General features: G+C 32.1%; 4 protein-coding genes and 2 pseudogenes across 7 annotated transcripts; all 6 read left to right on the top strand.

Annotated features, from left to right (window-relative positions):
* The first annotated feature begins 639 nt into the window (after positions 1–639).
* LOC111316213 (reticulon-like protein B16) lies at positions 640–3,503 on the top strand. The gene is made up of 4 exons (XM_022918227.2): positions 640–1,225; positions 1,296–1,482; positions 1,594–1,808; positions 1,950–3,503. The coding sequence occupies exons 1-4, from the start codon at positions 694–696 to the stop codon at positions 2,126–2,128; spliced, it is 1,113 nt and encodes a 370-aa protein (XP_022773962.1). The 5' UTR covers positions 640–693; the 3' UTR covers positions 2,129–3,503.
* Positions 3,504–3,872: 369 nt separating this feature from the next.
* Positions 3,873–7,914, top strand: LOC111317128 (putative disease resistance protein At5g66900). 3 transcript variants are annotated; one of them, XM_089753753.1, is made up of 6 exons: positions 3,873–4,820; positions 5,220–5,620; positions 5,827–6,182; positions 6,480–6,691; positions 6,784–7,565; positions 7,759–7,914. In XM_089753753.1, exons 1-6 carry the CDS (start codon positions 4,166–4,168, stop codon positions 7,771–7,773), a joined length of 2,421 nt encoding a protein of 806 aa, XP_089609879.1. In that variant the 5' UTR covers positions 3,873–4,165; the 3' UTR covers positions 7,774–7,914. The 3 variants fall into 3 exon arrangements, with proteins under 3 accessions (XP_089609879.1, XP_022775224.2, XP_022775225.2); XM_022919490.2 differs by lacking the exon at positions 7,759–7,914 and having other exon boundaries at positions 3,877–4,077; positions 4,160–4,820; positions 6,784–7,722; XM_022919489.2 differs by lacking the exon at positions 7,759–7,914 and having other exon boundaries at positions 6,784–7,722.
* A 3,154-nt stretch (positions 7,915–11,068) lies between these two features.
* On the top strand, positions 11,069–12,553 carry LOC149512029 (putative disease resistance protein At5g66910; annotated as a pseudogene).
* LOC149512030 (reticulon-like protein B13) lies at positions 11,705–12,470 on the top strand. Its single transcript, XM_089753472.1, has 3 exons — positions 11,705–11,856; positions 11,945–12,159; positions 12,292–12,470. Exons 1-3 carry the CDS (start codon positions 11,705–11,707, stop codon positions 12,468–12,470), a joined length of 546 nt encoding a protein of 181 aa, XP_089609598.1.
* Positions 12,554–15,875: 3,322 nt separating the features above from the next.
* On the top strand, positions 15,876–19,537 carry LOC111316459 (putative disease resistance protein At5g66900; annotated as a pseudogene). Its single transcript, XR_016333127.1, has 5 exons — positions 15,876–16,561; positions 17,045–17,445; positions 17,651–18,008; positions 18,306–18,519; positions 18,612–19,537. The product of XR_016333127.1 is annotated as a putative disease resistance protein At5g66900 (transcript).
* A 3,295-nt stretch (positions 19,538–22,832) lies between these two features.
* Positions 22,833–24,617, top strand: LOC149512028 (reticulon-like protein B16). The gene is made up of 4 exons (XM_089753864.1): positions 22,833–23,398; positions 23,470–23,656; positions 23,766–23,980; positions 24,113–24,617. The coding sequence occupies exons 1-4, from the start codon at positions 22,867–22,869 to the stop codon at positions 24,289–24,291; spliced, it is 1,113 nt and encodes a 370-aa protein (XP_089609990.1). The 5' UTR covers positions 22,833–22,866; the 3' UTR covers positions 24,292–24,617.
* Positions 24,618–27,558: the final 2,941 nt, after the last annotated feature.

The following is a 27,558-nucleotide window of genomic DNA, read 5'->3' as shown; positions in this document are numbered from 1 at the left end:
GAAGTTAGACCAATAGAACAAACTTTTGAGCACAAATTAGATGAACATTAAAAAATATCAATTATTTTCAAAAAATTAAAATTGAATCAAAATAAGAGAAACAGTAAAATACTTATATCCGAAAATTGATTTTGCTTCAAAATCTGCAAAATTTTTTTAATCTCGGCTTGTTGTATTAGCTTATTTAATATATTGTATATAAAACTAATATTTAGCATTAAAATTTTAACCCTTAATATTATATAAGATTTCACCCTATCATGACTCCTTCCACGTTGACATGCGCATAGTGAATGGAATTCCCTCTTTAAACTCAGAATCATTGTTCCCTAGAAATTATTATTATTATTATTATTATCGAGTTATTTTCTTCCATTTTTGTGTAAATTAGGGCGCACTTGCACTAAATGACCATTAATAGTTGCTTCTAGACTACGGGGAACATATAGTATGTCCCAGTTGTGATTAAATATAAAGGGGTAGGTTTCCTAGTCTATTCTGTGAGATAATAATCAATCAGACCAGGTCAAATGAATATACAATCAGGTACTGGGGAAGGACAGGGCAGCTTCCACGAAGAAATCTTACTTGAGATTAACGTATGTAACTAATAGCTATAAATATAGGTTTACATTCTCGATCGTTTATGTAAAAGAAAATCAAGTTCCTTTAATTTGTAAAAGTGGTACGGAAATGAACGGAATTGTATTTCGTGATGCTGCTGTAGGAGTTGTTTTAGGAACAGCGGTTAACAAATTATTGGGAGCCATATCAGAAGTAAAAGAGACAACCAAAAAATTTAAACCCGTTCTCAATCACCTCAATGACACGGTTAAGTGGATCACTCCCAGGGTCAAAGAGATTTGTCGGTCGACAGATGAACAGGAAATTGACAGGTTGTTGAATCTGTTGAATCAAGCCAAGGAAACTGTTGATAAATGCTCTGGGGTAAGCTCATGGAACTACTGCAAGAAGTACAAGTTCGCCAAAGAGCTTATTGAACTGGATAATTCTATTCGAACGACGTTGCAAGTATTCTTTCCGGTTATGATATTGGGGGATACTAGAAAAATTTTGGATGCTGTTGACGAACTGAAGCTGATGTTTTCAACCTTTTTTTGTATTATACTTGAAGATTTTCATTCGGGTGAAAAAAATACTGGTGGTATTATTTTTGATCTGATTGAAAGTCTATTGGAGACAATCGCCCGGTCTCAGCCTGGAGGTCAGTTCATTACCTCTATCTGATCGCTATCCCTCGATCCCTTACGCTGACGCCTTTGTTTTTTTTGTAGAGATTGTAAACGATGTAGCTCTATGGAAGAGAAAAAAGCTGAGCGGATCGCTTCTCTTCAGCTCAACTGCAACATGGCTCTTGCAGCAAGTTTATGAATACAACTTTCTCACTATTGCTTCATGGGTGGTCATTTTCATTGTTACTTCATTGTTCATTTGGAGATATGTAAATCGGTATCTTGGCCAGTAAGTAGTTTCATTTCCAAATTAATTTAATCCCATTTCTTATATCTTAAACTGCAATAAATTTTGAGAGGGACGACCGACACTGTTCTTTTTTTTTTTTTTTAATATCAGACAAGAAGCAACCAAGTCGAGATTGGAAAGTATCCGAGAGCAGGTTGTTATGGAGACTGCAAACGCTTGTTGGGAACTGACTGATAAATTAATAAGATTGTTATTTCATGTGACAGATGTTGAAAGAGAATGGTTTGTATTTCCACAAACGGTTGCCTTTCTACTAATTTTCTCCTACGTGGGAAGCTTCTTTGATCTGCCTACTCTTTGTAGAGGTAATACTGCTACTTGCTATAAATTTAAACCCTGAAAGTTATATTCAGAATTTCAATAATCGTGGTTTTAGCCACTAGCTAGGCTAAAGCCCCCCATTAAATTAATTGCAATGTTAAAATTTTCGGTTGTTGTTGTTGCAGTTGTTATGATGGGTACAACAATTCCTGTGACGGTGGCGAAGCACGGGGATCGAATAAAGCCTCTGGGCAGTCTGTTGGGAAGAGTCTACGAGATGATTGAGGAGAAGCTAACTGATACAGCGAAGAACAGCCTTGTCCAAGACGAGATCAATAAGAAGAAATTAAAGAAACAGAACTGATATATATGTACTCATCATTGCTATTGGTTCCAAACTCGGGCCTATTTGGTTTGATCAAAATCATGACTAGTTAATTTCTTGGTTTCTTGGTAGTTGGTACAGGAAAAGTACATTGGCCTATATTTGCAAGTTGCAAATAATTTTGAAAATTTGTGGCAAACTTCATTGTTATAAACTTTGTCTCCAACAAATAAAGAATAGCCCACAACCATTATTATAAACTTGTTTCTAAAACTTTCTTATAAGTGAAACGAATCTTTCACTCATAGTCTTTTTCTGTTTCAAAAAACTTGTTTTCTTTATCATCTACATATCACATAGCAGAAAAATTTATGCATGAGTGATTAGGTGAAGTAAAACGATTGATCAACTAATCCAACAATAGCAGCTGCTATATAATTTATTATAACTTGATGACTAAATTAATTATACTATATTTAGACACCTTCATAGCAATTGTAGTGGAAATTAAATATTCACAAGTTATTATATATGATAGACTGAATAAGATATTAACCCTTCTTTTTCTTTTGGATTTTGGAAATTTTTTCAATTTCAGATGATATTACACCTTACTTTGGATCTGACCATGAATTGTTTTTACTTAATGAGAAGCTGTCACCTTGGTCAACCGTCTACATGATGTTGGAGAAGGTAGCCTCGGAAACGGTCCAGAAAATTTCACGAGGCAGCAGAGTAACTTCATGGAATTTAAAATGGATTCATTTCCCATTATAAAAATAGGAAATTGAGTTGCAGAGTTAAGTTGGGCGGAAAAGAGACTAAAAGGGAGAGCATTGACTTCTAATATACTACGCTTAGCATGGCATGCGCAAATATATATACATATGATATGAAAAGAAAGTAATAATCGACTGTTTAAGCAAATGGAAAAAATCTCAACGCAAGTGATGGATCGAATCAAGGATGCTATTAGAATTAGGTTGCTAGGCTTATAGGATTGCTGCAAATGTCTTTAATAAGGACCTTTGTGATGCATGGACCCTTAATAATCCTTAATATTACTATGTTAGAATAGACTTATATTTTGAATAAGCGGATAGTAGAATTTATTCTTTGATTATTTGCAAAATTATGAATTGTTGTTTTCTGTAACAGATCACTGCTAGCTTGGATGAATGAAATTCAGATTTATCCAAAAAAAAAAAAAAAGATTTCTATGGCTAAAACAGTTACAAGTGGCAACAGAAATGGCTTTAGAGATAGTTTGAGGAATCTTAATTAAAGAATTATTGAGAGTCATTAAAGTATTGAACAAGAAAAAAAGACAGATTTTAGATTTCAAATTCGTTCTCAATGATCTCAAATCCACCATCGACTCTACCTTTCCCAGGGAAATTTTTATGAGTTTGGATTTGAGAAGAAAATGAAGAAAGAGATTATCACTTTCTTTTGGTGATATAAAGGTAAGGAATGGGAAATTCTGAAATCCCTTGATCTCATAGTTTGAGAAAATTTTGCTGAATAATGTGGTTTCGGCTATGGTCATTTGATAATTTGATGGGAAATTGAAAACCGAGAATTTTATAGAGATGAAGGCCCAATTTAAGGTGAATTTGGGCCCATGAGCAGATAAACAAGCTTTTATTTGTTTTCAATGTTATAAAATCCAGATCCAGCCTGATGAAGAAACATGCAATCTTCTATAAAAAAATAAAAATACATTTTCATTTAAATTAGTTGAAAATTACCCTACAATATCTATATGACTTTGGTAAAGCGTAAACAGTTGTAACTAAGTCGTTGGTTAACTTAAAGTCAACAGGACATCAACCCCTTCAAGAGGTTGTAAGAAGGGATGAAAATCGTAATAAACTCCAATAATTATGGTAATTCCTTGCTTCCTTCACAATGAAGCCAAAAATCTATAGTCAAAGATTCCCAGACCTGAAGGAAATTTCGATGAGCTTACTCATTAAGGAATAGAGGTGGGTTCTTCTTTTTATTGTGATTCTTGCTAGATGAAAACATTGATGTTTCTTGAATTTCCTTTTTCTGGTTTCCCTAAAGATTATTATGGCCGGAGCTTTAATCGGAGGAGCTGCTCTAGGGGCTGTTTTTGGAGAGCTGCTTAGAGCCATTGTAAAAGCCACTGAAACAGCTACCATGTTCCCTGATGTCTGGGAGGAACTGAAATCCACGCTATTCAAGATTCAGTCAACAATCAAACACATAGAATCACTCAACAAAGAGCTTGATAAGGAGAACGAAACAAAGCTGCTCATCGAAATCATCCGTGAAGGACACAAACTTGTCAGTAAGTGCTCTAAAATCCACAGGTGGAACTTCCTCAAGAAGACTTGTTATACATACAAACTTCAAAGATACAAGAAATCGCTTCAGCGCTTCTGTCAGATTGATACGCAAACACATCAAACGAGAGACATCAAAGATTTGCTACTTGAAGTTAAAAGCATTAGTATGGAAGTGAGCAGACTCAGTTCGAAAGAGGGGTCCGGTAGCGAGAATGGGATGTTTAGTCAGTTTGCAGTTGTGGGTTCATGCCAAGTACCTAAGCCCCCAGGGAAAGTTGTTGGATTCGATGTACCCTTGACAGAGCTAAAGGTGAAGCTTTTCAAAGATGGGGTATCGGTCATTGTTGTGTCTGCTCCGGGAGGATCCGGAAAAACAACGTTGGTTAAAGAGCTATGTCGAGATGAAGAAGTCAATGGTATCATTTCTTGTTCTTAGTTCTGGTTATTGATTTTTTTTTATTGTTTGATTGTTCGACTTCTTGACTTTAGCTTGTCTATGCTTTGACTTTTTTTATTGTTTGATGGACATCTATTGATTTGTCAATTTGAATTGAATACCCTGCCATGTAAGACTTCGTGCACAGAATAGCTAGATGACTGCTCTAGTATTTGGCAAAGAAATTTTATGAGTCATTTTGACAGTAATTGGGATGTTTTCCTTGGTGTGGTCCTACAACCGGTTAGGCAAGCAATTGAGAAATCTTGGATTCGGTTTTACTGAATTCTTATGCTATGGGGGAATATTTTTGTCACTTGCAAAACGCTATAAAATTTCTATGAAACTTTATCAGTTTTCTAATGCAGTGTTTGAACAGGAAAATTTAAAGACAACATCTTCTATGTCACTGTTTCGAAGGCACCCAACATGGAGGTTATTTTGCAGAAATTACTCCAGGTTAATGATCATAGAATGCCTGAATTTCAAAGTGAGGAGGATGCCCTGAACCACTTGGAACGAAACTTAACACAAATGGCAACCGATCCCATATTACTGATCCTGGACGATGTTTGGTCTGGATCTGAATCCCTCGTTGAGAAACTCATGTTTTCATTGCCAGATTACAAGATCTTGGTAACATCAAGATTTGCTTTTCCAAGATTTGATTCTACGTATATTTTGAAACCATTAAATGATGATAATGCAATGACTCTTTTTCATCACTCTGCATTCTCGCAAAATGGAAATCCTTATATTCCAGAAGATCTCGTGAATAAGGTATTTTTATTAATCTGAAGACTTATTTTAACTTTCAATCGTTGTATGAAACAATAAACACTTTTCTATTTCACTGTTGATTTACCACTATAAGTTAAATTAAAGATCAAATGGTTCAATTGTTGATATATGGATACCTAGGTTATTTAATAAGTGTTTTCCTGAACCTCTAAAAAATGATTGTAATGTTCTGCGTTGAGTTTTAGGTAATGAAAAGTTGTAAGGGACTCCCACTGGCCCTTGAAGTGGTTGGTAGATCACTTTGTGGGCAGCCTGTGGCAGTTTGGCAAAGTAGAGCAAAGCAGCTGTCTAAAGGGCTACCCATATTTCATTCTAGTGCCGAACTGCTTGCTTGTCTTGAAAGCAGTTTAGATGCCCTGGATAGTATGGTAGGATTAGACTGCTACCTGGACCTGGGTTCATTCCCTGAAGATCATATGATTCCTGCTACTGCACTCAGTGATATGTGGGTGGAGCAGCACAAACTAGATGAAGATAATGATGCCATTGTCATCCTCCATGAATTCTCCACCAGGAATCTGGTTAATCTTGTAGTCATGAGGTATGCTAGTTGGCTTCTACTTTCTATTTATTGTAACTTTAACATCCATGTCCACCCTTCTCAATAATTCCAGCTAGCTATGTTACCTATTCTACTAGTTATGTTTTTTATTCTCTTCAAATCTATTCATGTTATAGGGGTTTCTCCTGTTGTAGCCTATAATTCCAATAATCTAAATGGAAATCAAAAGGGACAAATCCTCAAACTTGCTTCCTTTATTAGATAGGCATAAAGTTATTGTTTATGGTATACGTTTATGTTTCTTCACAAACAGATTTATTGTTTCTTCTTCACCAGGAAAGATGCAAGTGAAGCTGATGGCTACTACAATGATCACTTCATCATGCAGCATGATCTTCTAAGAGAGCTGGCTATCTATCTGAGCAGCTTGGACCCTGTAGAAAAAAGAAAGAGATTAATTGTAGAACTAAGCAGCAATAATTTTCCCAATTGGTGGTTGGAAGAAAAGCAACCACCTCTTGGTGCCCGCCTCTTGTCTATTTCCACAGGTTGTTATCTGTACCTCTCCAACCTTCAGACACATACACACACATTAAGAAATTTACTCCTACCACTAACTTCCTATCCCACTTAATCACAGATGAAACATTCTCATTCAATTGGGGCAGCATTCAGGCACCAGAAGTTGAGGTTCTAGTTCTCAATTTTCGGACAATGAACTACACCTTGCCTGTCTTCATGGACAAAATGGATAAATTGAAGGTTTTGATAGTCATGAATAATGGTATCTACCCGGCGGAATTACGTAACTTTCCACTTCTCTGTTCTTTATCCAGTCTAACGAGAATGAGGTTAGAGAAGGTGTCAGTCCCTTCCCTAAGCATGAGCTCTTTACAACTTAAGAATTTGCGAAAAATATCATTGGTTATGTGTACTATAGGTCAGGCTTTTAAGAACGGTACTAACAGGATGTCAGATATTTTTCCAAATCTTTTGGAAATTGACATTGACTATTGTGATGATCTGGTGGAACTGACTGATGGGTTGTGTGATCTTGTTCAACTGATGAAGCTTAGTATCACCAACTGTCACAAGCTTCGTGCGCTGCCTGATGGCATTGGAAAGCTGGTAAACTTGAAAGTGCTAAGACTAACATCCTGTACTGACCTCAAGACATTGCCTGAGACCATTGGGAGCTTATCCCAGCTTACTGTTCTTGACATTTCCGACTGTCTGAGCATCATCAACATGCCAATCCAGATTGGTGAACTGCACAATCTAAGCAAGCTCTATATGAGAGGGTGCTCCAGCTGTAACCTACCTTCAACAATCAAAAAGCTTCAGCATTTGAAGGATGTCATCTGTGATGAGGAGACAGCCTATCAATGGTATTCTTTCAAATCTGATCTCACCAATCTAGAGGTAAAAGTTCATGAGGAAGATATCAATTTAAATTGGCTTCAGACATGTTTATAAGTTCCTTTTTTCTCATATACTGTATAAGCTCCCTTTATTTTCATGTATGAAGCTTCATTTTATGAACATAATGGACTCAATGGACCACGGTAATTTGAGACCAGTGTTGTTACAGTCTTTCTCTCTGATACTTTACCAGGCACTCTTACCATAAATGCTCTGCAGCCATGTCTTCACACTTTGATATGCCCGAAATAACTGCACCATTAATGCAGAGAAGCTCTCTTCTTCCTACTACATTGTATAGACTATCTCCCCGCTGCTATAAATACCAAGCTCAGATTAAGAATCGAGGTCATCCGTGTCCTCGTCATCAAGGTTGTCTACCATTTAATGGTTTAAGCCATGGGCTTCCAGCAGCTGGAATGGTGGCCTCAGCAATTATCTGCATGATCGTATCTGTCAATGTCAAAAAGTCAAAGCTATTCAACCCAAACCTTACTTATAGCCATCAAACAATATGGACCAATTTCGAAGTGGTGGTCTATCCCTAAAGTAAAACAGATAAAGTCGAGTCGACCAATCTTATATCTATCTATTTATACAGTCTATCTATTTATTTATTTATTTATTTATCTATTTATCTGTATGTAATTTATTCGTATCTATTTCTACTATGTGTAAAATCACAAATGTATTTTTAAAATTTTTTATTGAAGAAAATGGAAATTTTAAAATATTTATTATATATTAATCAAATTTATAATTCAACTTACAAGTAGAAATAATATTCAAGCGGATGAATTTTACTAAAATGAAAAATCAATAATTTTTAATTTCATGAAATCAAAATTATAAATATTTTATTATAATTATAATCATTAAAATTTAAAATAAGTGACATTAAGTTTAACAAAGACAACGAGACATTAATTCATATTAGTATAAACATTTTTATATAATCATTTGAATTCATTTTTTCTTCAATAAAAAATTAATTTAATTAATACACATAAAACATTAGTTAATAAAATTCAATATATATAAAAATATATACAAGCAGAAAACTAGAAAAATTAAAAATATATACAAGTCGTCACGTGAGATGTTGGGCAATTGGATTTGAGCATTTGATGACCCGACCAACCAAGGCAAAAGGGCTCGAAGTGGAACCACACGGATTTCTACAGACGCACCGCGAGCTCATGCTCACCACCATAATAATAATCATGCTCTGGTGGTTGAAAGGAAGGACTGAATGTGGAGAAGCTTTGTCCATTTGTGTGGTGATTCCTTGATTTATATTATATTTAATTTATATCTAAAAAATGATAAAATTATAAAGAGACAGAAGGCGAAGCTTCATTAGAGCCTGAGATGGCTTTGGCCCCCACAAAATTTTGTAAACCCTTTGATGCCATGCTAGGGGCAGTCAAATGAGGAGCTATTTAAACATTTATTCTATTAATGAGTCTAGTCATAATAGCTTCAAAATTTGGTAGTTCATAAAACTGGATAATAAATTTTAAATTTGCTTAATTTTTTATAGCTTCATATTTATTATTTATAGAAGAAAAAAACTGACCCTAGTATTTCTTACTCTTTCACATGATAGTATGATGTACTTCTTTATATAAGTAGGTGTTGAAAGATAATTGTATAAGCAATTATTTCTAGCACTCAACTCTTTAATATATAAGAATATTATATTATATATACTATAATTATTTTATATATTTTAATTTAATTTAATTTAATTAGTTCTCATATTAAAATTGTTATTTGTTAATTTTATCTTTTATTTTTAATTTAAGTTTAACAATTTTAATTTATGAAGAATTAAAATAACAATATTATTTGTCTATTTATTATATCCACAATACCCTTAAAAATAATATATTTGTAAAAAAATATTAAGTTAAATGCATGTAATCTTAAAAAAAGAAAAAGGAATTAATTTCTAATTTTCTACAAGATTACAACTTTTCAACCAAATACCAAAGGTGTATTTCTTTTCTTAGCCGGCAGTTATTTTCTTATATCTTTGTGACTTTTTTCATTTTTTTATTTGATAAAACTTCAAATAAATTATGTAATTTGATCAAAAAAAATTTTTTTTGAAATCTTTATATTTGATATATATGTAGTAAATATGAATATAGATATTGAACAGTCTAAAAATAAAGAAAAAATTAAAAAAAAATTAGTATATTTTTATTGAACACATACTACATATGATATTAACTCTCAAATTTGAATAACATAACAAATGAATATATATATATATATATATATATATAATTTTAATTGACCTCGCAAGATTAGATGTCAAGATCCACCAAAGGAGGATTAATCATTTTCTTGGTATAAGATAATTTAATCTTCCCAAGGGGAGAGAATTATTTTTAATTCTTTAAATTGAACTTATATGTTCTATTATGCCTTAAAAATTATATCAAGAATTTCAATTGTATAAACCTTAAAGAATGATAATTTTAACTAATAGATAAATTATTCTATCTTAATATTTACACACATTAAATATAATATAAGATAACATTATTTAATTTAATTATATTCATGATATCATTTTATAATATCCTATCATAATCTTGTATACCAAGCATATCTATAAACTAGTTGAGACAATAGATAATAGTATAAAAAATAAATTACATGTTTAGTTATTTAATTTTAAATAAATTTTTTATTGGATCATCTAATTATAAAAAAATATTATGATTTGATCATTAATATTTATAAAATTATTTTTTTTATTATCCAACCATCTAAGATTAACCATATGCTGACGTGGTATTGTCATCTTATCTGTCACATATCACATTACATAGTATTATCACATAATTAGAGACACCATGTAACATTATTTACAATAAATTACCAATTAAAAAAACATGGTACTGTTCGCAATGTAAAAATGTGTAAGTTTTACTGTATATATTAAACTTTTATTTTAAAACTTTTTTTCAGCCAAAATAAAAATATTATAATTATTGATCCTTTCTTTTCAACCTGTTGTAAGTTAGGAATTGACTTGAATTTTTATATATAGGTTTGGTTGTTTTGATTTGTTATTATAAATGTGAAGACTTGAGATATTTAATGATTTTGTGCAACTAATCGGTTGAAAATTATTATTATTATAATATCGGAGTTGTTTTTTCCCATTTTCATATAATTTAGGGTAGACTTGCCCTGGATGACTATGAATTGTTGCTTCTAGACTATAGAGAATAGTTATGTCCCAGTTGTAATTAAACATAAAGGGGAAGATTTCCTAGTAGATACAGTGAAAAAAAAAAAATCAATCAGAGCAGGTCAAATGAACATACAATCAGGTCCTGAGGAAGGACAGGGCAGCTTCCAAGAAGCAATCTTACTTGAGATCAACGTACTTACCTAATAGCTATAAATATAAGTTTACGTTCTCGATCGTTTATGTAAAAGAAAATTAAGTTCCTTTAATTTGTAAAAGTAGTAGTACGGAAATGAACGCAGGTTTATTTCGTGATGCTGCAGTAAATGTTGCTTTAGGAACAGCAGTTAACTAATTATTGAAAGCCATATCAGAAGTAAATGAGACAACCAAAAAATTTAAACCCGTTCTCAATCACCTCAATGACACAGTTAAGTGGATCTCTCCCAGGGTCAAAAAGATTAGTGGGTCGACAGATGAACAGGAAATTGAGAGGTTGTTGAATCTGTTGAATCAAGCCAAGGAAACTGTTGATAAATGCTCTGGCGTAAGCTCATGGAACTACTGCAAGAAGTACAAGTTCGCCAAAGAGCTTATTGAACTGGATAATTCTATTCGAACGACGTTGCAAGTATTCTTTCCGGTTATGATATTGCGGGATACTAGAAAAATTTTGGATGCTGTTGACGAACTGAAGCTAATGTTTTCAATCTTTTTTTCTATTATACTTGAAGATTTTCGTTCAGGTGCAAAAAATACTGGTGGTATTATTTTTGATCTGATTGAAAGTCTATTAGAGACAATTGCCCGGTCTCAGCCTGGAGGTCAGTTCCTTACCTCTATCTGATCGCTATCCCTCGATCCCTTACGCTAACGCCTTTGTTTTTTTGCAGAGATTGTAAACGATATAGCTCTATGGAAGAGAAAAATGCTGAGCGGATCGCTTCTCTTCAGCTCAACTGCAACTTGGCTCTTGCAGCAAGCTTATGAATACAACTTTCTCACTATTGCTTCATGGGTGGTCATTTTCATTGTTACTTCATTGTTCATTTGGAGATATGTAAATCGGTATCTTGGCCAGTAAGTAGTTTCATTTCCAAATTAAGTTTTAAACTGTAAATAAATTTTGAGAGAGACGACCGACACTGTTCTTTTTTTTTAATATCAGACAAGAAGCAACCAAGTCGAGATTGGAAAGTATCCGAAAGCAGGTTGTTATGGAGACTGCAAACGCTTGTTGGGAACTGACTAATAAAGTAATAAAATTGTTATTGCATGTGACGGATGTTGAGAGAGGATGGTTTGTGTTTCCACAAACGGTTGCCTTTCTACTAATTTTCTCCTACGTAGGAAGCTTCCTTGATCTGCCAACTCTTTGTAGAGGTAACAATAACTGTTTGGTAGGGAGGAAAACAAAGAGCAAGGAAGAAAGAATTTTAGCCACTAGCTAGGCTAAAGCCCCCTATTAAGTTAATTGCGATGTTAAAATTTCTGTTGTTGTTATTGCTGCTGCAGGTGTTATGATGGGTACAACAATTCCTGTGATATTGTCGAAGCACGGTGATCGAATAAAGCCTCTGGGCATTCTGTTGGGAAGAGTCTACGAGATGGTTGAGGAGGAGCTAACCGATTCAGGGAAGAACAACCTTGTCAAAGACGAGATCAATGAGAAGAAATTAAAGAAACAGAAGTGATATATATGTATTCATCATTGCTATTGGTTCCAAACTCAGGCATATTTGGTTTGATTAAAATCATGAGTAGTTAATTTCATAGTTTCTTGGTAGTTGGTACGTACAAGAAAAAATATTGGCCTATATTAGCAAGTTGCAAATAATTTTGAAAATTTGTGGCAAACTTCATTGCTATAAACTTGTCTCCAACAAAGAGTAACACACAACCATCATTATAAACTTGTTTCTGAAACTTTCTTACAAGTGAAACGAATCTTTCACTCATATTCTTTTTCTGTTTCACAAAACTTGTTTTCTTTCTCATCTACATACCACATGGCAGAAAAATTTATGCATAAGTGATTAGGTGAAGCGAATGATTGATCAGCTAATTTATTATAAACTTGATGACTAAATTAATTATACCATTTTTAGACACCTTCATAGCAATTGTAGTGGAAATTTAAATCTTCACATGTTATTAGATATATATAAGATATTAACCATTCTTTTTCTTTTGGATTTTGGAAATTTTTTCAATTTCGGATAATATTACACCTGACATTGGATCTGACAATGAATTGTTTTTACTTAATGGAGAAGCTTTGGCCTTGGTCAACCGTCTACGGTCTACATGAAGTTGCAGAAGATAAACTCGGACACGGTCCAGAAAATTTCAAGAGGCAGCAGAGTAACTTCCTGGAATTTAAAATGGATTCATTTCCCATTATAAAAACAGGATTCTATGGCCAAAACAGTTACAAGCAGCAACAGAAGTGGCTTTAGAGAGTTTTAGGAACTACAATTCAAGAATCATTGAGAGTCATTGAAGTAAAAGAGACAGATTTTAGATTTCAAATACGTTCTCAATAATCTCAAATTTACCCTCGACTCTGCTCATCCCAGAGAAATTTTTATGAGTTTGGCTTTGAGAAGAAAATGAAGATTATCGCTTTGTTTTGGTGAAATAAAGGTAAGGAATGGAAAATTCTGGAATATTTTGATCTCATAATTTAGGAAAATTTTGGTGTGTAGATATTCTATTTAATCTGGGGTCTAAGTCAATTGGACTTTGTTTAATTTTAGATTCAAAGGTCCAAATTGGTTCGATTAAAACTCATTCCAAGACCAATTGCTAAATTTTTTTATTTTTTATTTTATTTTTATTGTATTTATTTATATGCATATCTATCTTATTTATCTTATTTATTTTTATTTTTTATTTATGTTAAACTTTTATTTTTATTATGGTTTATTTTTAATTTAATTTATCTTTGAATATTTATCTTCTTTTTTTTTAAAGGGATAACTCTTAAAATAAAAATTAATTGACCAAAAATCAATTGGGAGGAGTGGTTGGTGATAAATTGAGTGGTAAGGTTAAGTTTGTGACAAATAGATCTAAGTCTAAATTTCTGTGGATTTTTCTTTGGAATAATGTAAGAACTTAAAAAATTGAATCCTAAGTAATCAGGAATTCTCCTCATCGTCTTTTATAAATAGATAGCAAATTAACACAATTAGAACACACAGCAAAGAAATCAAAGCAATATACAGCAATTATAGGAGAAATATACAAAAAGTGAGTGAGGAAGCACAAGGAAGAGAGCAACAAGATTTTTCTGGCAGAAGAGTTTTTGAAGAAATTTTTGAAAATTTGGAGAAGTTATGAGTGTTATGATTCGGTTATTAGAAGAGTCAAAAGACTTGAATCGGTGATTTTTTTTGTGTTTTTTAGGAAATCTTTGAAAAACTTTTGGAAATTTGAATTTTTCAATGGAATTTTTTAGTCAACTTTGAATTTTTTGACAGAATTCTAAACTAATTTCCAATTTTCGGTGACTTTTTACAGATTTGGGCTGCCATTCCAGAATTTCAACGTGATCTCAGTGAAGTTCCCAGTTTTCTGCCACCGAATTTTTCTTTTAGAGAAAGAAACAACAAAAAGAGAGAGAGAGAGAGAGAGAGAGAGAGAGAGAGAGAGAGAGAGAGAATAATGGGATTTTAGAAAGGAAAATCGAATTTTGAAGCATTTTAGACAAACGTAAAACGACGTCATTTTGAGGCGTTTAAAATCCACAAAGTCCGCGTGCCACTCCATAGCCTGACCCAACCATGCCACACAACCTAATAACTCGCATCCTCTGTTGAAGCTGAAGTTGAGCTGTCCGCATAATCAAGCCTATTACTCCAACTGCATTCTGTTCCTGTAGCCAAACCACAATTCTAGTTAAGCTAAGCCGACTTCATTTTTGGTAATTTTTCTTTTTTATTTTTATTTTGTTTATTTAATTTATTTGATTTAAAATTTATTTATTTTTTTCAAAAAAATATTTTTAAATAAATTCTAAATCTTATCAAATTATATCGAATTAAGTATTACCAAACTATTAGAAGATTCAATAAATTTTTTGAAAAAAATAAATTTTTTAATCTTATTAAACAATTAAAAAATTTAAATATCGAATTAATTTTATTAAATTATTGAAAGATTTAATAATTTTGTTTAATTTTATGAAAATGTTTTTAAATAAAAATTGTATCAAACTATTAGGGGATATATGCGCCAAAATAGAATTTTATCATACAATTAAAAGATTTTAGTAATTATTTTCTAATAATTAATTTTTAGAAAAACATAAAACGAATCTCACAAAAAAAATTTTTAATAATGAAACACTAATTTTTATGTATTTTTGAAGTGAGAAAATTATTTTAAATTTTTTAAAAATATTCAAGTCAAGTTTTGAATATTTCTTTAAAATATAAAAGATTTAGTTAGATAACCAATCTATTTAAATAAAAATAATTGATAATAACTTTTCTAATCAATTATCCTAAAAAAATCTTTTTTACTATTTAAAAAATAGAAAAATATTATTTTATTTAAAGATAATAAATATATTTTTAATTAAATCTATAATTAATATTTTAAAATCATTTTTTACTTTTTAATTACTCTTTGTTTGTTTGTATATTTAATTTAAAATTATTAAATAACAATTATAAATTTAGATATAAATGTATTATTTACCTTTGAATAATGAAAATTTTCACTTATTTTTTTTTTAGCAGTGAAGATTTTTCCCCGAATTATTTGCTGCTGGGACGTGGGTTGGAACAGTAGTGTTCCAGTGTAAATCTTTATGATGTATAGCTTTTGTCCTTTTGCCTGTCGCTAAGTCGTTGGATTACTTAAAGTCAACAAGAAAACAACCGCTTAAAGAGCTTGTAAGAAGGGAGGAAAATCTTATTAAACCCCAATAATTATAGTAATTCCTTGCTTCCTCTACAATGAAGGTAAAAGGCTGTAGTCAAAGATTCCCAGACCTTAAGGAAATTTCGAGGAGCTTTCTCATTAAGGAATAGGGGTGGCTTCTTCTTTTTATGGCAATTCGTGCCATGTTCAGATGAAAACATTGATATTTCTTGAATTTCCTTTTCTGGGTTTCCCTAAAGATTATTATCGCAGGAGCTTTATTTCGAGGACTTGCTCTAGAGGCTGGTTTTGGAGAGCTGGTTGGAGCGGTTGCAGAAGCCATTAAAATAGCTGCCATGTTCCGTGATGTCTTGGAGGAACTGAAGTCCACGCTATTGGACATTCAGCCAATAATCAAAGACATAGAATCACTCAACAAAGAACTTGATAAGGAGCACGAAACAAAGCAGCTCATCGAAATCATCCGCAAAGGAAACAAACTTGTCAGTAAGTGCTCTAAAATCCAGAGGTGGAACTTCTTCAAGAAGACTTGTTATACATACAAACTTCAAAGATTCAAGGAATCGCTTCAGCGCTTCTGTCAGATTGATTTGCAAATACAGCAAACGAGAGACATTAAAGATGTGCTATTTGGAGTTAAAGGGTTGAGTATGGAAGTGAGAAGATTCAGTTCGAAAAGGGAGTCGGGTAGCGCGAATGGGATGTTTAGTCAGGTTACAGTTGTGGTTTCATGCAAAGTTCCTGAGCCTCCAGGGAAAGTTGTTGGATTCCTTGACAGAGCTAAAGGTGAAGCTTTTCAAAGATGGGGTATCGGTCATTGTTGTGTCTGCTCCGGGAGGATCCGGAAAGACAACGTTGGCTAAAGAGCTATGTCGAGATGAAAAAGTCAGAGGTATCATTTCCTGTTCTTAGCTTGTCTATGCTTGACTTTAGTTTCTGGTTCTTGACCTTTTTTTTATTGTTTGATGGACATCTATTGATTTGTTCATGTCCAATGTGGAAACCAGAGTGATTTCCCTAGCTGAATTTGAATATGATGGGAGTCAGACGAAAATACTTTTTTCTGAAAATTCATTTGGAATGTTGTTTTTTGTCAATTTGAATTGAGTACCCTGCCATGTAAGACATCGTGCACAGAATAGCTAGATGACTGCTATAGTATTTGGCAAAGAAATTTTGTGAGTTATTTTGACAGTAATTGGGATGTTTTCCATGGTGTGGTCTTCAACTGGAATCTTACTTAGGCAAGCAATTGAGAAATCTTGGATTCAGTTTTACTGAATTGTCATGCTATGGGGGAATATTTTTGTCACTTACAAAACGCTATAAAATATCTATGAAACTTTAGCAGATTTCTAATGCAGTGTTTGAACAGGAAAATTTAAAGAAAACATCTTCTATGTCAATATTTCGAAGGCACCCAACGTGGAGGTCATTTTGCGGAAATTACTCCAAGTTAATGATCATATAATGCCTGAATTGCAAAGTGAGGAGGATGCCCTTAACCACTTGGAGCAAAACTTGAGGCAAATGGCAACCGATCCCATATTACTAATCCTGGACGATGTTTGGTCTGGATCTGAATCCCTTGTTAAGAAGCTCAAGTTTTCATTGCCAGATTACAAGATCTTGGTAACATCAAGATTTACTTTACCAAGATTTGAGTCTACATATATTTTGAAACCATTAAATGATGATGATGCTATGACTCTTTTTCATCACTCTGCATTCTCGCAAAATGGAAATCCTTACATTCCAGAAGATCTCGTGAATAAGGTATTTTTATCAATCTGAAGACTTATTTTTAACTTTCACGCCTTGTATCAAACATTAAGCACTTTTCTATTTCACTGTTGATTTGCCACTATAACTTAAATTAAAGATCAAAAGGTTCAATTGTTGATATTTGGATACCTAGATTATTTTATTAGAGTTTTCCTGGACCTCCAAAAAATGACTAATGTTCTGCGCTGAGTTTTAGGTAATGAAAAGTTGTAAGGGACTCCCACTAGCCCTTGAAGTTGTTGGTAGATCACTTTGTGGGCAGCCTGTGGCAGTTTGGCAAAGTAGAGCGAAGCAGCTGTCTAAAGGGCTACCCATCTTTCATTCTAGCACTGAACTGCTTCCTGTCTTGAAAGCAGTTTAGATGCCCTGGATAGTATGGTCGGATTAAAGGACTGCTACCTGGACCTAGGTTCATTCCCTGAAGATCATATGATTCCTGCCACTGCACTCAGTGATAGGTGGGTGGAGCAGCACAAACTTGATGAAAATAATGATGCCATTGCCATCCTCCATGAATTCTCCATCAGGAATCTGGTTAATCTTGTAGTCATGAGGTATGCTAGTTGGCTCCTACTTTCTATCTATTGTAACTTTAACATCCATGTCCACCCTTCTCAATAATTCCTGGCAGCTATGTTAATTTTTCTACCAGTTATGTTTTTCATTCTCTTCAAATCTATTCATATTATAGGGGTTTCTCCTGTTGTAGCCTATAATTCCATTAATCTAAATGGAAATCAAACGGGACAAATCCTCAAACTTGCTTCCTTTATTAGATAGGCACAAAGTTATTGTTTATGGTATACGTGTTTGTGTCTTTACCAACATATTTGTTGTTTCTTCTTAACCAGGAAAGATGCAAGTGAAGCTGATGGCTACTACAATGATCACTTCATCATGCAGCATGATCTTCTAAGAGAGCTGGCTATCTATCTGAGCAGCTTGGACCCTGTAGAAAAAGGAAAGAGGTTAACTGTAGAACTAAGCAGCAATAATTTTCCCAATTGGTGGTTGGAAGAAAAGCAACCCCACCTCTTGGTACCCGCCTCTCGTCTATTTCCCCAGGTTGTTTTCTGTACCTCTCCAACCTTCAGACACATACACACAGATTAAGAAAGTTACTCCTACAACTAACTTCCTATGCCACTTAATCACAGATGAAACACTCTCATTCAATTGGGGCAGCATTCAAGCACCAGTAAGTTGAGGTTCTAGTTCTCAATTTTAGGGCAAAGAACTACACCTTGCCTGTCTTCATGGAGAAAATGGATAAATTGAAGGTTTTGATAGTCATGAATAATGGTATCTACCCGACCGAATTAAGTAACTTTCCACTTCTGTGTTCTTTATCCAATCTAACCAGAATGAGGTTAGAGAAGGTGTCAGTCCCTTCCCTAAGCATGAGCTCTTTACACATTAAGAATTTGCGAAAAAAATCATTGGTTATGTGTGCTATAGGTCAGGCTTTTAAGAACGGTACTAAAAGGATGTCAGATATTTTTCCAAATCTTTTGGAAATTGACATTGACTATTGTGAAGATCTGATGGAACTGACTGATGGGTTGTGTGATCTTGTTCAACTGATGAAGCTTAGTATCACCGTCACAAGCTTTGTGCACTGCCTGTAGGCATTGGAAAGCTGGTAAACTCTAAAGTGCAAAGACTAGCATCCTGTACTGACCTCAAGATATTTCCTGAGACCATTGGGAGCTTATCGCAGCTTACTGTTCTTGACATTTCCGAATGTCTAAGCATCGTCAACATGCCAATCCAGATTGGTGAACTGCACAATCTAAGCAAGCTCTATATGAGAGGGTGCTTCAGCTATAACCTGCCTTCAACAATCAAAAAGCTTCAGCATTTGAAGGATGTCATCTGTGATGAGGAGACAGCCTATCAATGGTATTCTTTCAAATCTGATCTCACCAATCTAGAGGTGAAAGTTCATGAGGAAGATATAAACTTAAATTGGCTTCAGACCTCATATACTGTATAAGCTTCCTTATTTTTCATGTATAAAGCTTCATTTTATGAACATAATGGACTCAATGGATCATGGCAATTTGAGGCCAGTGTTGTTACAGTCTTTCTCTCTGACACTTTACCAGGCACTCCACCATAAATTCTCTGCAGCCATGTCTTCACACTTTGATATGCCCGAAATAACTGCACCATTAATGCAGAGAAGCTGTCTTCTTCCTATTATATTGCATAGACTATCTTCCCGCTGCTATAAATTCCAATCTCAGATTAAGAATCGAGGTCATCCCTGTCCTCATCATCGAGGTTGTCTACCATGTAATGGTTTAAACCATGGGCTTCCAGCAGCTGGAATGGTGGCCCTAGCAAGTATCTGCATGATCGTTTCTGTTAATGTCAAAAAGTCAAAACTATTCAACCCAAACTTTAGTCATAGCCATCAAACAATATGGACCAATTTCAAAGTGGTAGTCCATCCCTAAAGTGAAACTGATAACGTCAAGTCAACCAATTCCATAAATATATATATATATATATCTGTATTCGTATCTATTTCTACTATATATGAATCACAAATGTTTATTAAAATTTTTTATTGAAGAAAATGGAAGTTTTAAAATTTTTATTATATATTAATAAAATTTATAATTCAAATTTCAAGTAGACATGATATTCAAGTAAGTCGATGAAATTTAGTAAAATTAAAAATTAATAATCTTTTATTACAAGAAATCAAAATTATAAATATTTTATTATAATTATAATCATTAAAATTTAAAATAGATGACATTAAGTTTAATAAAGACAACGAAACACTGACTCATATTAGTATATTCATTTTTATATAATCATTTTCTCTTCAATAAAAAATCAATTTAATTAATACACATAAAAGATTGGTTAACAAAATTCAAATATATACAAATATATACAAATAGAAACCTAGTAAAATTAAAAATATATACAAGTCGTCACGTGAGATGTTGGGCTGGATTTGAGCATTTGATGACCCGACCAACCAAGGCAAAAGGGTGCGAAGTGGTAACCACCAACCACACGGATTTCTACTGCCGCACCGCTAGCTCAAGCTCACCACCATAATAATAATAATGCCATGGTGGTTGAAAGGAAGGACTGAATATGAAGAATCTTTGTCCATTTGTGTGGTGATTCCTTGAATTCCATAATGTTCTTATTTCATTTGGTGATTTATGTATTTATATTATATAAAATATTAAAATTTATAAATTTATTTTATATTTTATATTAAAATTATATATCATAATTTATTTTAATATAAAAATATAAAATATATTTTTTTTAATTTTTTAAAATTTATATATAATTATTGTTAAAATTTTAAGTTATATCATTTTTAAATTTTATTTTTATATCGTATTCATATCATATCAATATATTATATTTCAAATTATCATATCTCTCTCAATGTAACACGCATATATTGAATTTGAAATTAATTCAAATGATTAATGTAATATTTAAATGAATGTGTATTCATTACGTGTTATTAGTTCAAATTAACATTAAAAATATATATCATATTAATTAATAAATTTATAATTTATATATCATATTAAAAATTTTAAAATTTAAATATTACAATTTATAAACCAATCCCAATATTAAATTTTTCTTCTTGTTTGTTTACTTACATACATGGGAAGACTTGACCTTTGAATTTCCCTACCACGATTACTGACGCTGTCAAAGGGCTGATTTCTTTTATGCATATGTGACATTTTTTTTTTTTAAATCAAAGGTTAATTGACGATATCAGGCTTAGTCACACAAGCATATAAAATGTAATAAGCCGAAGATCCAAAGAAATTAATATGCCCCTACCTAGTTGACATTAATTACTTAATTAATTATGACTTAATATATGTGGAATCTCATATTTTAAGCAGACTTAGAACCTGTCAAAACAGAGGCATCGCGCAGTAATTTTCACACTCGATCGATCAGTTTTACCTAATAACTACCATGGATTTACATATAAAAACTTGATGTTATCAAGTGAAGTCTTTCTATAAAAGTACTCGCAAGTTTAATCAAATGATGAAGGAAATGTTTTGACGAAATGTAAATCTTAATTATGTTATAGTGTGAGATTTTTTTAATACAAGAAGTGATTTAGATTCAAGTAAGAATCTATGTTAATTTGCAAGCTAATATGAAGTTTACCCTAGGATCGGGAATTTACGCATTTGCATTAGATGTCTAGCACATATAAACCAGCCAAAACAATAGATTATAGTATAGATAATAAGTCATTTAATTTTAATTAATTTTTTATTTGATCAACCAATTATAAAAAAAAATTATGATTTGATCATTAATATTTATAATATTATTTTTTTTATTATCTTACCATTTGAGATTAACCACATGCTGACGTGGTATTGTCACCTTATCTATCACATTTACATTAGATGGTATTATCACATAATTAGACATACCATGTAACATATTTACATGAAATTACCAATTAAAAAAAAATGGTACTGTTCTGCAATGTAAAGATATATAAGTTTTACTGTATATATTAAACTTTTATTTTCAAACTTTTTTTCATTCAAAATAAAAAATAATAATTATTGATCCTTTATTTTCAACCTGTTATAAGTTAGGAATTGACTTGAATTTTTATAATAGGTTTGTTTGCTTTGATTTGTTATTATAAATGTGAAAACTTGAGACATTTAATGATTTTGTGCAACTGATCGATCGAAATATATTAAAACTCGGAAACCTCAAACCTGGAAAAGTTTCATGATTTTGGACCATTCAATATAAGAGGAATACTATATATAATTTATTTTAGATTTAGTCATCTCCTAGAGCAATCTTAAAAATTTTATAAGTAACTTATCTAATGAAAATTTTTTATTTTTTTTTAATCTCGGCTTATTGTATTAGCTTCTTTAATATATTGTATATAAAACTAATAGTTAGCATTAAAATTTTAACCCTTAAATATAAGATTTCACCCTTTTTAAACTCAGCATCTCCTTGAAAAATTTATTATTATTATTATTATTATTATTATTATTATTATTATATCGGAGTTGTTTTCTCCCATTTTCATATAATTTAGGGTAGACTTGCCCTGGATGAGGATGACAATTAATAGTTGCTTCTAGACTATAGGGAATAGTATGTCCCAGTTGTCATTAAATATAAAGGGGAAGACTTCCTAGCAGATACAGTTATAAAAAAAAAAAAAAAATTTCAGACCAGGTCAAATGAACATACAATGAGGTCCTGGGGAAGGACAGGACAGCTTCCAAGAAGCAATCTTACTTGAGATTAACGTACTTACCTAATAGCTATAAATATAAGTTTACGTTCTCGATCGTTTATGTAAATGAAAATCAAGTTCCTTTAATTTGTAAAAGTAGTAGTACGGAAATGAACGCAGGTTTATTTCGTGATGCTGCTGTAGGAGTTGCTTTAAGAAAAATAGTTGACACTTTATTGGAAGCCATATCAAAAGTAAAAAAGACAACCAAAAGATTCAAATCCGTTCTCAATCACCTTAGAGACACTGTTCAGTGGATCACTTCGAGGGTCAAAGAGATAAGTCGGTCGACAGATGAACAGGAAATTCACAGGTTGTTGAATCTGTTGAATCAAGCCAAGGAAACTGTTGATAAATGCTCTGGGATAAGCTCATGGAACTATTGGAAGAAGTACATGTTGGCCAAAGAGCTCATTGAACTGGATAATTCTATTCGAACGACGTTGCAAGTATTCTTTCCGGTTATGATATTGGGGGATACTAGAAAAATTTTGGATGCTGTTGACGAACTGAAGCTAATGTTTTCAATATTTTTTTACATTATACTTGAAGATTTTCATTCAGGTGCAAAAAATACTGGTGGTATTATTTTTGATCTGATTGAAAGCCTATTGGAGACAATTGTCCGGTCTCAGCCTGGAGGTCAGTTCCTTACCTCTATCTGATCCCTATCCCTCGATCCCTTACGCTGTCGCCTTTGTTTTTCTTTGCAGAGATTGTAAACGATATAGCTCTATGGAAGAGAAAAAAGCTGAGTGGATCGCTTCTCTTCGGCTCAACTGCAACATGGCTGTTGCAGCAAGTTTATGAATACAACTTTCTCACTATTGCTTCATGGGTGGTCATTTTCATTGTTACTTCATTGTTCATTTGGAGATATGTAAATCGGTATCTTGGCCAGTAAGTAGTTTCATTTCCAAATTAAGTTTAATCCCATTTCTTGTATCTTAAACTGTAAATAAATTTTGAGAGGGCCGACCGACACTGTTCTTTTTTTTTTTAATATCAGACAGGAAGCAACCAGTTCCAGATTGGAAAGTATCCGAGAGCAGGTTGTTGTGGAGACTGCAAACGCTTGTTGGGAACTGACTGATAAAGTAATAAGATTGTTATTTCATGTGACAGATGTTGAGAGAGGATGGTTTGTGTTTCCACAAACGGTTGCCTTTCTACTAATTTTCTCCTATGTAGGAAGCTTCCTTGATCTGCCAACTCTTTGTAGAGGTAACAATAATTGTTTAGTAGGGAGGAAAACAAAGAGTAAGGAAGAAAGAATTTAGGCACTAGCTAGGCTAAAGCCCCCTATTAAATTAAGTGCAATGTTAAAATTTTCTGTTGTTGTTATTGCTGCTGCAGGTGTTATGATGGGTACAACAATTCCTGTGATATTGTCGAAGCACGGTGATCGAATAAAGCCTCTGGGCAGTCTGTTGGGAAGAGTCTACGAGATGGTTGAGGAGAAGTTAACCGATTCAGGGAAGTACAACCTCGTCAAAGACGAGATCAATAAGAAGAAATTAAAGAAACAGAAGTGATATATATGTACTCATCATTGCTATTGGTTCCAAACTCAGGCATATTTGGTTTGATTAAAATCATCAGTAGTTAATTTCATAGTTTCTTGGTAGTTGGTACGTACAGGAAAAAAAATATTGGCCTATATTAGCAAGTTGCAAATAACTTTGAAATTTGTGGCAAACTTCATTGCTATAAACTTGTCTCCAACAAAGAATAACACACAACCATCATTATAAACTTGTTTCTAAAACTTTCTTATAAGTGAAACGAATCTTTCACTCATAGTCTTTTTCTATTTCAAAAAGCTTGTTTTCTTTCTCATCTGCATACCACATGGCAGAAAATTTTATGCATAAGTGATTGGGTGAAGTGAAATGATTGATCAACTAGTTCAACAATGGCAGCTGCTATATAATTTATTATAAACTTGATGACTAAATTAATTATACTATTTTTAGACACCTTCATAGCAATTATAGTGGAAATTAAATATTCTCAAGTTACCATATATAACAGACGGAATACGGTATTAACCCTTCTTTTTCTTTTGGATTTTGGAAATCTTTTCAATTTCAGATAATATTATTGGATCTAACCATGAATTGTTTTTACTTAATGGAGAAGCTTTGGCCTTGGTCAACCGTCTACGGTCTACATGAAGTTGCAGAAGATATCCTCGGACACGGTCCAGAAAATTTCAAGGGGCTGTAGAGTAACTTCCTGGTATTTAAAATGGATTCATTTCCCATTATAAAAACAGGTTTCTATGGCAAAAACAGTTACAAGTAGCAACAGAAGTGGCTTTAGAGAGAGTTTAGGAACTACAATTCAAGAATCATTGAGAGTCATTGAAGTAAAAGAGACAGATTGCAGATTTCAAATTCGTTCTCAATAATCTCAAATTTACCCTCGACTCTTCTTTTCCCAGAAAAATTTTTATGAGTTTGGTTTTGAGAAGAAAATGAAGAAGAGATTATCGCTTGGTTTTGGTGCAATAAAGGTAAGGAATGAAAAATTCTGGAATTCCTTAATCTCATAGTTTAAGAAAATTTTGGTGTGTAGATATTCGATTTAATTTGGGGTCTAAGTCAATAGGACTTGATTTAATTTTAGATTCAAAAGTCCAAATTGGTTAAACTAGAACTCATTCCAAGACCAATTGCTGAAATTTTTTTATTTTTTTATTTATTTTATAGTTGACTTTATTTATATTTATTTATGTGCATATCTATCTTATTTATTTATTTTTATTTTGTTCTTTGTCTGTGTTAAACTTTTATTTTTATTATGATTTATCTTTGAATATTTATCCATTTTTTTTAAACGGGATAACTCTTAAAAAAAAAATTAATTGGCCGAAAATAAATTGGGAAGAGTGGTTAGTGATAAATTGAGTGATAAAGTTGAGTTTGTGATAATTTGATCTGAATCTAAATTTCTATAGACTTTTATTTCGGATAATGCAAGAATTTAAAAAAATTGAATCCTAAGTAATCAAGAAGAATTCTCTTGATTGTTCCTATAAATAGACAGGCAAATTAACACAATCAAAACACACAACAAAAAAATCAAAGCAATATATGGCAATTAAAGGAGGAAATAGCGAGTGAAGAAGCTCAAGGAAGAGAGCAACAAGATTTTTCTAGCAGAAGAGTTTCTGAGGAAATTTTTGAGAATTAAAGGAAGTTATAAGAGTTATGATTCGTTTATTCGAAAATTCAGGAAGCTAGAAGACTTGAATTGGTGATTTTTTTTATGTTTTTCTGGAAATCTTTGAAAATTTTTTTAAAAATTTGAATTTTAGGATTGAATTTTCTAACCAATTTTGAATTTTCTGACAAAATTCCGGCCAAATTCCTAATTTTTAGTGATTTTTTGCAGATTTGGGTGACCATTCTAGAATTTTGGCATGATCCTGGTGAATTTCCCAGTATCTGACCACCAGATTTTTCTTTTAAAGAAAGAAGCAACAAAAAAACATAAGGAAGAGAGAGAAAGGGAGAGAAAGAAAGAAAATAAGGGGATTCTGGGAAGGAAAACAAAATTTTAAAGCCTTTTATACAAACGTAAAATGATATCGTTTTGAGATGTTTAAAATCCACGGGTTCGGCGTGTTGGTCCATAACCTGACCCGACCCATGTCATATGACCCAATACCTCGCATCCTTTACTGAAGCTGAGCCATCTACGTAGTCAAGCCTATTGTTCCGACTGAGTTCTATTCCTGTAGTTGAGCCACAATTCTAGTCGAGTCAAGCTAACTCTTTTTTTCCTAATTTTTATTTTTATTTTATTTTATTTATTTATTTTAAAATTTATTTAATTTTTTCAAAAAAAATATTTTTAAATAAACTCATAAATTTTATCAAATTATTAAAGAATTTTCATGAGTTTTATAATTTTTTTTATGAATTTTACTAAATTATTAAAAAATTTCATAATAAGGTTTTGTGAAAAATATAAACAAAATTTCAAAATTATTGAAGAATTTAAATATCGAATTAAGTACTACTAAAAGGTTAGAGAGCTCAATGAATTTTTTGAAAAAAAATAATTTTTCAATTCTATTGCACGATTAGAAGATTTAAATCTTGAGTTATTTTCTAATGATTATTTTCTTTAAAGACATAAAATGAATTTGTTAAAAAAGTCTCTTAAGAATGAGATATTAATCTCTATAAATTCTCTTGAAATAAAAAAATTATCTTAAATTATTATCAAATTATTGAAATAATTTTAAGAATAATTTTTAATAATTAAATTAATCAATAAAATAAAAATATATTTTAAGATTTGAATAATATGAAATCAAACTAATATTATCATTTTGTGAAATGCAATAATATGTCTCATATATAATCATATTTTCACACTTATTAGGTTTCATAAATTAAAATATACCTTTTAAAAACAATTAAATTAAATTTTAAATATTTTTTTAAAATATGATAAATTTAATTAGATAATTAATCATATTTAAATAAAAAAGAGTGATGATGATTTTTTAGACTATATCTAATCATATATTTATAGATCTTGTTGAATAATGTGACTTTGACTATGGGTTTTGGTAATTTGACGGGAAATTTGAAAATCAATAAATTTATTAAGAGATGAAGGCCCAATTTAAGATGAATTTGGGCCCAAGCACAGTAAAACAAGCTTTCATTTGTTTTCAATGTTCTAGAATCCAGATCCAGCTTGACAAAGGAACACCCAATATTTTAGAAAAAATAAAAATACATTTTCATTGAAATTAGTTAAAAATTACCTTAAAACTTCTA

The sequence above is a fragment of the Durio zibethinus genome, chromosome 24, assembly GCF_047325235.1.
Source record: "Durio zibethinus cultivar Kanyao isolate XHJ-2024 chromosome 24, ASM4732523v1, whole genome shotgun sequence".
Taxonomy (NCBI): domain Eukaryota; kingdom Viridiplantae; phylum Streptophyta; class Magnoliopsida; order Malvales; family Malvaceae; genus Durio; species Durio zibethinus.
This window is presented reverse-complemented; position numbering and strand designations above follow the sequence as displayed.

What these genes read in the sequence shown, in the direction of transcription:
- LOC111317128 (XM_022919489.2), top strand. Translation starts at nt 4,166, where the DNA reads ATGGCCGGAGCTTTAATCGGAGGAGCTGCTCTAGGGGCTGTTTTTGGA. An exon ending in TCGAGATGAAGAAGTCAATG is followed by an intron (nt 4,821 to 5,219) that starts GTATCATTTCTT and finishes GTGTTTGAACAG; the next exon opens with GAAAATTTAAAGACAACATC. An exon ending in CCTCTTGTCTATTTCCACAG is followed by an intron (nt 6,692 to 6,783) that starts GTTGTTATCTGT and finishes ACTTAATCACAG; the next exon opens with ATGAAACATTCTCATTCAAT.
- LOC111316213 (XM_022918227.2), top strand. Translation starts at nt 694, where the DNA reads ATGAACGGAATTGTATTTCGTGATGCTGCTGTAGGAGTTGTTTTAGGA. An exon ending in GTAAATCGGTATCTTGGCCA is followed by an intron (nt 1,483 to 1,593) that starts GTAAGTAGTTTC and finishes TTTTAATATCAG; the next exon opens with ACAAGAAGCAACCAAGTCGA. An exon ending in TCTGCCTACTCTTTGTAGAG is followed by an intron (nt 1,809 to 1,949) that starts GTAATACTGCTA and finishes TTGTTGTTGCAG; the next exon opens with TTGTTATGATGGGTACAACA.
- LOC149512028 (XM_089753864.1), top strand. Translation starts at nt 22,867, where the DNA reads ATGAACGCAGGTTTATTTCGTGATGCTGCTGTAGGAGTTGCTTTAAGA. An exon ending in TGTCCGGTCTCAGCCTGGAG is followed by an intron (nt 23,399 to 23,469) that starts GTCAGTTCCTTA and finishes TTTTCTTTGCAG; the next exon opens with AGATTGTAAACGATATAGCT. An exon ending in TCTGCCAACTCTTTGTAGAG is followed by an intron (nt 23,981 to 24,112) that starts GTAACAATAATT and finishes TTGCTGCTGCAG; the next exon opens with GTGTTATGATGGGTACAACA.
- LOC149512030 (XM_089753472.1), top strand. Translation starts at nt 11,705, where the DNA reads ATGCTGAGCGGATCGCTTCTCTTCAGCTCAACTGCAACTTGGCTCTTG. An exon ending in GTAAATCGGTATCTTGGCCA is followed by an intron (nt 11,857 to 11,944) that starts GTAAGTAGTTTC and finishes TTTTAATATCAG; the next exon opens with ACAAGAAGCAACCAAGTCGA. An exon ending in TCTGCCAACTCTTTGTAGAG is followed by an intron (nt 12,160 to 12,291) that starts GTAACAATAACT and finishes TTGCTGCTGCAG; the next exon opens with GTGTTATGATGGGTACAACA.